Genomic DNA, 10,639 nt, shown 5'->3' with positions numbered 1-10,639 from the left:
CTGTTTAGTTTCTGTTTCCATTTAGGATCTGTCCATTGATGAGAGTTTTGTATTGAAGTCTCCCACTATTATTGTGTGAGGTGCAATATGTTCTTTGAGCTTTACTAAAGTTTCTTTAATGAATGTGGATGCCCTTGCATTTGGAGTATAGATATTCAGAATTGAGAGTTCATCTTGGAAGATTTTACCTTTGATGAGTATGAAGTGCCCCTCCTTGTCTTTTATGATTACTTTGGGTTGGAAGCCAATTTTATTTGATATTAGAATGGCTCCTCCATCTTGTTTCTTTGGACCATTCTCTTGGAAAATTGTTTTCCAGCTTTTTACTATGAGCTAGTTTCTTTGTCCTGAGGTGGGTTTCCTGTATGCAGCAAAATGTTGGGACCTGTTAGTGTAGCCAGTCTGTTTGTCTATGTCTTTTTATTGGGGAATTGAATCCATTGATATTAAGGAAAAGTAATTGTTGCTTCCTTTTATTTTTGTTGTTAGAGTTGGCATTCTGTTCTGTGGCTATCTTCTTTCAGGTTTGTTGAAAGATTACTTTCTTGCTTTTTCTAGGGTGTAGCTTCCCTCCTTGTGTTGGAGTTTTCCCTTTATTATCCTTTGAAGGGTTGGATTCATGGAAAGATATTGTGTGAATTTGGTTTTGTCATGGAATACTTTGGTAATTGAGATTTTTGCTGGGTATAGTAGCCTGGGCTGACATTTGTGTTCTCTTAGTGTCTGTGTAATATCTGTCCAGGATCTTCTGGCTTTCATAGTCTCTGGTGAAAAGTCTGGTGGAATTCTAATAGGTCAGCCTTTATATGTTATTTGACCTTTTCCCCTTACTGCTTTTAATATTCTATCTTTATTTAGTGAATTTGTTGTTCTGGTTATTATGTGTCAGGAGAAATTTCTTTTCTAATCCTGTCTATTTGGAGTTCTGTAGGCTTCTTGTATGTTCATGGGCATCTCTTTCTTTAGGTTAGGGACATTTTCTTCTATAATTTCGTTGAAGATGTTTACTGTCCCTTTATGTGGAAAATCTTCATTCTCATCTATACCTATTATCCTTAGGTTTGGTCTTCTCATTGTGTCCTGGATTTCCTGGATGTTTTGAGTTATGATCTTTTTGCATTTTGCATTTTGCATTTTCTTTGACTGTTGTGTCCATGTTTTCTATAGAAATTTCTGCTCCTGATATTCTCTCTCCCATCTCTTGTATTCTGTTGCTGATGCATCTATGGATCCTGATTTCTTTCTAGGGTTTCTATCTCCAGAGTTTTCTCCCTTTGGGTTTTCTTTATTGTTTCTACTTCCATTTAATGATCTTGGGTGGTTTTGTTCAGTTCCACCACCTGTTTGCTTCTGTTTTCTTGTAATTGTTTAAGGGACTTTTGTTTTATTTTTGTTTACTTTTTCCAATTTTTATTAGGTATTTTCTTCATTTACATTTCAAATGCTATCCTGAAAGTCCCCTATACCCTTCCCCCCCCCCCCTTACCTACCCACTCCCATTTCTTGGCTCTGGTCTTCCCCTGTACTGGAGCATATAAAATTTGCAAGACCAAGGAGCCTCTCTTCCCAATGATCACCGAGTTGGCCATCTTCTGCTACTAGAGACATGTGGGGAGCCGCCCTCACATTTGCCGTTACAAGATGGCGCTGACATCCTGTGTTCTAAGTAGTAAACAAATAATCTGCCCATGTGCCAGGGTAGTTCTCCACTCCATGTGCTCTGCCTTCCCCGTGACGACAACTCGGCCAATGGGCTGCAGCCAATCAGGGAGCGACACGTCCTAGGCGGAGGATAATTCTCCTTAAAAGGGACGGGGTTTTGCCATTTTCTTTCTTGCTCCTGAAGAAGTAAGCAATAAAGCTTTTGCCGCAGAAGATTCCAGTTGTCCTGAGCGTGTTCTTTCCAGTGGGAACAAAAGCTCGGGATAGAGACATGAGCTCTGGGGTTTCTGGTTAGTTCCTATTGTTGTTCCACCTATAAAGTTGTAGACCCCATTCAGCCCTTTGGGTACTTTCTCTAGCTCCTCCATTGGGGGTCCTGTGTTCCATCCAATAGATGACTGTGAGCATCCACTTCTGTGTTTGCCAAGCAATGGGCATAGCCTCACAAGATACAGCTATATCAGGGTCCTTTCAGCAAAATCTTGCTGGAGGATGCAATAGTGTCTGCATTTGGTGGCTGATTATGGGATGGATCCCTGGGTGGTGCAGTCTCTGGATGGTCCATCCTTTCGTCTCAGTATCCCATCCCGTGGGATTCAGTTATTTGTGGGTACTAGGGGGACTGCAAACCTGGAAGGAAATGGGAGGAAGGGAAGGAGAGGCAGGAGACCAAGAAGGGTACCTATCAAGGTCTCGTTTATTATGCTGAGGTGCCTTCTTTTAAAGCATACATCAAGGGGAATAGAGGAGGGGTCGAGGGGGAATTTTACTAAGAACAAAGAGGCAGACATCTGCTGACATGGGGGCCAAAGTCAGGCACCAGGCAGCGGGCACTCTGCATCTTATCTCCGGAACATAGATCCTCCTTGACAGCCTTGGGTGTCAGGCCAGGCTCAGGCGTAACTCATGTCCTTGGATGGCATGGGAGTTCAGGAAGAGATAGGGAAGAGGGGGACTATAATTCAGCTTTTACAGCTTCAGGTGCCAGGAAGGGAATAGGGAGGAGGGAGTGATAACCAGCTCCTAGCACGAGGCCATTTGGCCTGTTAGGGAGATTGTGAAGGGCTCTGAACATACTGGAGCATGTGTTCTTTCTCGCAGGATGGTCTCTGACATCTCAGCTCCAAACTTTTTCTCTGTAACTCCTTCCATTGGGTACTTTGTTCCCCATTCTAAGGAGGGACAAAGTATCCACACTTTGGTCTTCCTTCTTCTTGAGTTTCATGAGTTTTGAAAATTGTATCTTGGCTATTCTAAGTTTCTGGGCTAATATCCACTTATTAGTGAGTACATATCATGTGAGTTCTTTTGTGATTGGGTTTCCTCACTCAGGATGATACCCTCCAGATCCATCCATTTGCATAGGAATTTCATAAATTCATTGTTTTCAATAGCTGTGTAAATGTACCACATTTTCTGTATCCATTCCTCTGTTCAGGGACGTCTGGTTTCTTTCCAGCTTCTGGCTATTATAAATAAGGTTTCTCTGAACATACTGGAGCATGTGTTCTTATTACCAGTTGGAACATCTTCTGGATATATGCCCAGGAGAGGTATTGCAGGATCCTCTGGTAGTACTATGTCCAATTTTCTGAGGAACTACCAGACTGATTTCTAGAGCGGTTGTACAAGCTTTCAATCCCAACAACAATAGAGGAGTGTTCCTCTTTCTCCACATTTTTACCAGCGTCTGCTGTCTCATGAATTTTTGATCTTAGCCATCTTTAAGGGATTTTTGTGTTTCCTCTTTAAGGACTTCTACCTGTTTAGCAGTGTTCTCCTGTATTTCTTTAAGTGAGTTATTAATGCCCTTCTTAAAATCCTCTACCAGCATCATGAGATATAATTTTACATCCAAATATTGCTTTTTGGGTTTGTTGGGGTATCCAGGACTTGCTGTGTTGGGAGTGCTGGGTTCTGATGTTTGTGAGTGGTCTTAGTTTCTGTTGGTAAGATTCTTATGTTTGCCTTTCGCCATCTGGTAATCTCTGGTGTTGAAGTTCTAGCTGTTTCTGTCTGGAGCTTATTCCTCCTGTGATTCTGTTAGCTTCTGTCAGCACTCCTGTGAGTCCAACTCTCTCCTGAATCGCAGTGGTCAGAGTGCTCTCTGTGGGCAAGCTCTCCTCTTGCAGGGAAGGTGCCCAGAGGTCTGGAGTTCAGCTCTGTCTCCTGGCTGAAGATGAAGCCCTGAAGGGACCCTGTCCAAGAAGCTCTGTTGCTTCTCTGGCATATGCTCGTTCCTGTGTGGACTGGTCTCTGGGAGACTGAGCATACAAGATGTCACTCTCTCCTGAGTTCTGGGGCCAGAGCCCTCTCTTCAGCTTTGTTTTAATTTGCCTTTTCCTGATGGGAGCTTTGAACATTTCTTTAAGTGCTTCTTGGCCATTGGAGATTCCTCTGTTGAGAATTCTGTCTAGCTCTATACTCCAAGTTTTAAATGGGTTACTTGCATTGTGGGTATTTTTTTGAGTTCCTGTAAAATTTGGATAATAATCCTCTGTCAGATATAGCATTGGTGATGACCCTTTCCCAATCTGTAGACTGCTGAGTTTTCATACATACAGTGTCCTTTGCATTACAGAAGCTTTGTAGTTTCATGAAGTACAATTTAAATTGTTGATCTTAGAGCCTGAGCCATTTTTGTTGTATTTGGAGAATTGTAACCTGTGCCAATGTGTTCAAGGGTACTTCTCACTTTCTCTTCTATGAGCTTTAGTGTATCTGGTTTTATATTGAAATCCTTCATCCATTTGGACTTGAGTTTTGTGCAGGGTGATAAGTATGGATCTATTTTTATTTTTTGACATGTAAACATTCATTTAGCCAACCAACACCATTTGTTGAAGATGCTTTCTTTTTTATATTATATGGTTTTGACTTCTTTATAAAAAATCCAAGAATCTATAGATGTGTGGGCTTATTTCTGGGTATTCTATACAATTCCACTGATCAACATGTTTTTTTCTGTACCAATACCATGCAGTTTTTAATCACTATTTCTCTTTAGTACAGCTTGAGGTCAGAGATAATGATTCCTCTCAAAGTTATTTTATTGTTTAGGATTGTTTTGGCTATCCTATTTTTTTTTCATATGAACTTGAAAATTGCTTCTTCAAAGTGTGTAAAAATTTTGTTGGAATTTTAATGAGGATTGCATTGAATCTGTAGATTGCTCTTGTCATGATGATCATTTTACTATATTAATCCTACCTATCCATGAGCATGGGAGATCTTTCCATGTTTTGATATCTTCTTCAATTTCTTTTTCAGAAACATGAAGTTCTTCTCATAAAGGTCTTTCTCTGGCTTGGTTAGAGTTATACCAAGATATTTTATAGTATTTGTGGCTATTATAAAGGGTGTTACTTCCCTAATTTCTTTCTCAGCCCATCTATCATTTGTTTAAAGAAGGGCTACTGATTTCTTTGAGCTAAATTTATATCCAGCTACTTTTCTGAAGGTGTTTATCAGCTGTAGGAGTTGTATGGAAGAATTCTGGGGGTCTCTTATGAACAGTATCATATCATCTGCAAATAGCAATACTTTGAGTTCTTCCTTTCTAATCCGTATCCCCTTGATTTCCTTTAGTTGTCTTATTACTCTGGCTAGAACTTCAAGTACTATATTGAGTAGATAGGGAGAGAGTAGTCAGCCTTGTCTTGTACCAGGATTTAGTGGAATTGCTTTCAGTTTCTCTCTATTTAGTTTGATGATGACTGTTGTCTTGTTGTATATTGCTTTGATTACGTTTATGTATGTCTCCTGTATCCCTGATTTCTCTAATACCTTTAACATGAAGGAGTGTTGGAATTTAGTGAAGGCCATTTCAGCATATACTTACATAATCATGTGAGTTTTTTCTTTCAGTTTGTTTATATGGTTGATTACACTGATGGATTTTTGTACATTGAATCAACCCTGCATTCTCTGGGATGAAGCGTATTTGATCTTGATAGATTATGTCTTTGATGTTCTAACCTCACTCTTCACAGGGGTGACACACCTAATGAGATAGCCAAATCTTACATAAATATATGTAAAAAAAACTGCCTGTGATACATAGACAATTAGCACATTATCAATAGGTCCAGGCTCACAGTGGGAGCTCTGAGCTTTTATGCCAAAATGTATCTTCCCTGATAGTCTCAATACATGGAAGATTACATTGTCTTGTTGTCTTTACAAACTAAATATTTATGGTTGAAAAAAAAATCAATATTTCTGGTCTTTTTCTTCCCCCTCTTCCCCCTTCTTCTGGAAATATCACTGAGAATCTTTGTTCCATTAAGTTTCCTTAAGATTTATATAGTGCACATTATTTTTCTCATAATGCTTTAGCTTTAACTCTTTGGTGATGTGCAGTTTCTTTTCACTGTCAGTAAGTTATTATAGCACAATTTTGCTCCATTTCACACATGTCAGGCTTCTCATACTGCCTGTAACTTTAGCTCCAGAGGAATTGAACTCTTTGGCTTCCTCAAACACCTGCACCCATGGGCACTTTCCCACTCAGACATAATTAGAAATATATATATATATATATATGTATATGTATATATATATGTATATATATATATATATATATATATATATATATATATATTCTAGGTGTTTTAAAAAAATACTTGTAACACTTTGCCCCATATATAAAGAGAAAAGACAAACAGTAATCATCCTTCAGATGGAATTGGCTTCAAACATTATTTTTGAAATAATTTTATTTAGTTTTTGAAAATGTCATACATGTATACAGTGCACTTTGATCCCATCACTACCTCCTCCAGTTCCCTAATTGTCTCCCACCTAACTTCTTCTGACTTTGTGTCTTCATTTTTCTTTTTGCTAATGACTCCTAGGTTGCAATTAGCTTATCAATATGCACATGGATATGAGGCCATCTGTTGTAATACAGGAACCTACCAGGAGACAAATCCCTAAAGGAAAATAATTCTCTTACTCTCAAAAAGCCATAAATAGCAAATATCTCCTCTACTAAGGATGGGGGGCTCAGGAGTCCCTCCTTCTATCCCTGCAGGAATATCTCCTGGGACTGGCTTAAGAACTGGCAGCTCCTGGGTAGGTAACTATAGCTCCTGTGAGTTTATGCATGATACACCTAATAAAATGTATTTTTAATTGAAAATAAAAAAAAAACACTTTCTTATACAATATATTTTGAGCATGATTTTCCCTTCACCAATTCCTCCTAGATCCTCACCCACATGCCTACTCTCATAATTTCTTCTTCTCCTTCCCTATACATCTCTCTCTTAAAACCAACAAACCAATAAAGAAAAAGAAAAAAAAAGAAGAATCACACAAAAATCTACAAAAGCAGAAATAAAATATACCAGCAAAAGACCAATACAATAAACAAAATGTCCAGACAAAGAACTTAGACCAAAGTCTACAAAAATATCATAGAATTCATTTTCTGCTAGCCAAATACTCCAAGGCATGGGTCTACCCCTGAAGCATATTTATTATACCTAGTTCAACTCAAATGGATAAAACCATTTTATACTTAGCAGTATTAATTGTAGCTAGCTTCTTGGTTTGGGATGTGAGCCTGTGTACATGAACACATACATGCACACACATGCACATACAACCATACATATATAAACATATACATGAACATATACATGCATACACATAAGGCAAAATTGATACATTCTGTAATATGGTATGTATATTAATTATGATAATATTTCCACAGATAATTTCTTTTGATAATTTCAGTGTCTTGCATGGCATGGATTGTTCTTATGTCTCTCTCCTTATCTTTAGTTAACCTGAATACTCACACAAAGTGTTAAAAATCCCCTCCCTTCCCTTCCAACTTCCTTTCCCCCACTTCTTTGGAATATACTTTTTAGTATTGCCTCAAGAATTTTTGCCTGGGGGTTTCAGAACTAGGCAGCATCAATTCCCCTCATTCTGTGATTCCAAAGACAAACCAAAGCTCAATCCAACCACTGGAGAACCAAGGAATTTATTTGGCTTATTAATAGAGCAGGTGTGAGATGGCAGAGTAGCATACAACCAGCTGAAAGGACAGGTTGGAGACTGAGGACAAGAAAAAGCAGTGATTGGACCTTCCCTTCCTTTCTTTATAGAATGTCAGCAGTCAACAAACCCATGTGTGATGATATTTTGCAAGTAGACACAACTGATCTTTTGAAACTGGCAGCTGTTTGGGGCTTCCAGGAAAGTGTTGAACAAGAAATACTTGTCACTTAACAATCACTCCCTAGAATAGTCACTTCAGAGAGTTAAAATATAGTACTGTGGGTCTGGAGAGATGGATCAGTGGTTAAGGGCTTATACTGCCCTTGCAGAGTACTCAAGTTTGGTTTGAAGCCCCTACGTTGAGCAGTTTACAATCACCTATAACTCCAATTTCAAGGGATTCCTATGTCCCAAGGTCTCACGAGCATTCACACACATGACTATATATTTACACACAGGTATGTAATTTTAAATATTGAGAATAAATCTGTAACTAGTATATACTATTATGAAATGCTATCTTGAACCTTCAACCGGACCAATGCAAAGCATATTTTTTTTTCTTGGCCACCTACATTGCACCTAACTGAAATAATATTATTCAAATTAAGTTATAATTTTTACAGATTTACAGGTCTATACACTTGCTAACAATGTCCATGCTCTGCATGCAGTTCTGGAATAAAAATGCTGTTAGAAGATGGCTTAAGGATCATTTCGAGAGGACTAAGAATCAGTCATACAAAGTTGTTCTGAAATTGCCTGAATTCCTAGGTGTTTTCAAGTTTTGTTTTCCTTTATTTTCCTCATTTATCTGGAACAGTAGGACAAGGGAAAAGCCTATGCATGGAGTGGATTCTATGTCACAACTGCTGGGTAGACAGCTGAGGTGTGAGGTATGACTCAGTGTATGATATCTTCTGCAGTAGCAACATTCTGAATGAGTTCAGCAGCTTCTATGAGGCTGAGATGGCCATGGCTTTCTAATTTACTAATGAACTATCTGAGTTACCTGATAGACACTGTCTTAGTTACATTCAACAAAACACCAGGACTACAAAGCAACCTGGGAAGGATAGGGTTTATTCTGCTTACACTTCCACATTGCTGTTCATCACCAAGGAAGTCAGGATAGGAATTCAAGCAGGGCAGGAACCTGGAAGCAGGAGCTGATGCAATAGCCATGGAGTGGTGTTGATTACTCTCTTGCTCCTCTTGGCTTCTTTTGACCTTCCTTCTTGTATAACTCAGGACCATCAGCCCAGGGATGTCACCACTCACAATAGGCTGGGCCATACTCAACTGTTCACTAATTGAGAAAATGTCTTGTAGCTGGATCTCATGGAAGCATTTCCTCAACTGAGGCTCCTTATACTCTAATGACTCTAACTTGTGTCAAGTTGACACACAAAACCAGAGAGTTACCGACACTGTCCTTAACTTAAATGGTGGTTAGAGGAACAAAAGAATGGATCTGAGAACCCTCTGAACATGAAACAAGTTCATAGTCTATTAACGTTTCCACCAACAGTGAAGATAGAGCCTAGAGGCAGAGCTGTTATTACTAATGAGCACAAAGGAGCAAAATATAGGGTAACAGGTTTCTAAAACTGAGATGATGTTGATAACCCACAATCCTGGATTACCAAATAAGGCTGAATATAGAACCATGATGGAAGAGATAGAGTAGAAGGTAACAAAAGTGCATGCAAGGATTAGTATGGTTTGGGTGGCCCTGGCCTCAGGAGAGACTCTCAGGAAATGTTGGACACCATGGATGTACTGGACCTGCTTCTTGTGCCTGTGGAGGATGCTCAGCATGAAGACACTGGCCCAGGACATGAGACTCAAACACAGAACATCAGTGAAGCTGAGCAAGAGCATATACAAGGGAGTTGCAATAGTGCCAGAAACAGATGCTGAGCAGTACCCATAGGTCAGTTTCTTAGTGGCATTCCTTCTGTTGCTAGAGCTTGTCACTGTCACAAGTATCATGACATTCAGAAGCAGATTCATAGGCCAACTGAGTGAGCAGGAAGGACCCATGTACTTGATGGCTTTGTGTTTAAACTTCATCCATTTGGTGGTGCTTGAGCTGATTATGGCCGCTTGGAAACAACTCAAAAGGCATGTTGTATATAGTGAAACCCCCCGGGATACTCTATAAAGGTAAAGTACAAGTTTACACCCAATGTCATCCAGAAAATATTTCATCCCAAATTCTGCCATTATCTGTGGAATTCCTCTAGAGATAATAGACAAGGAGTTGGCCAGAGTTAAGTGCTTTACAATTAGGGTTTTGAGCTTCAAACCTTTCCCAGTAAATCCTGGGACTAAGTAATGAAGCAGAACTGAGGAATTAACCAGGATTCCTACAGTAGTCTGCAGGATGAAGACTATACCCATTACCATGTTCTCTGGTTTCATTTTCTCACTATCAAAATGTTATTAGGCTAATCAGATCTAGGAGGAAAATGTGGGTGTTTTCACTACTTTCATTAAAGAAGCAGATGCTGTAACTCAGTAGTAAATACTTGCCTAGTAAGGCCCTAGGATTCATTCCCAGCACCCGAAAAATAATAACTTGAATGAAATATTCTTTCTTCATTGTATTTATGAATATTTCCAAAAATATAATACAAACATCACACATATAATAAACTAACTGATAACAGCTCTGTTAAAAACACATATTGATAGGATCTAAGAATTATTCTAAACCAGGAGTCTGAATCAAAGCATTCAATGCTACTAATGTCAGAAATGATATGATAGTTATAAAAACTGCAATGTTGCATAACTCTCATCACCCTTCCAGACAGGTCAGTACTGATATGTTAAAAGTGTGTGGAGCGCTAAGTCTAAGAACCACATCGTGCACATCTAATCCTGTCAATTGCATGGAGACACCACTAGGAAATCCTCATTACAAAGATGGGAATGTCTGTAGTGAGTAGACCCAAGT

General features: G+C 39.0%; 1 protein-coding gene across 1 annotated transcript; it reads right to left on the bottom strand.

Annotated features, from left to right (window-relative positions):
* Positions 1-9,186: 9,186 nt before the first annotated feature.
* On the bottom strand, positions 9,187-10,101 carry Vmn1r82 (vomeronasal 1 receptor 82). The gene has a single exon (NM_134234.1). The coding sequence runs from the start codon at positions 10,099-10,101 to the stop codon at positions 9,187-9,189; it is 915 nt and encodes a 304-aa protein (NP_598995.1).
* Positions 10,102-10,639: the final 538 nt, after the last annotated feature.

The sequence above is a fragment of the Mus musculus genome, chromosome 7 (assembly GCF_000001635.26).
Source record: "Mus musculus strain C57BL/6J chromosome 7, GRCm38.p6 C57BL/6J".
Classification (NCBI taxonomy): domain Eukaryota; kingdom Metazoa; phylum Chordata; class Mammalia; order Rodentia; family Muridae; genus Mus; species Mus musculus.
This window is presented reverse-complemented; position numbering and strand designations above follow the sequence as displayed.

Bases quoted from the DNA above. Each gene is read 5' to 3' on its own strand.
- Vmn1r82 (NM_134234.1), bottom strand. From the start codon at position 10,101: ATGAAACCAGAGAACATGGTAATGGGTATAGTCTTCATCCTGCAGACT.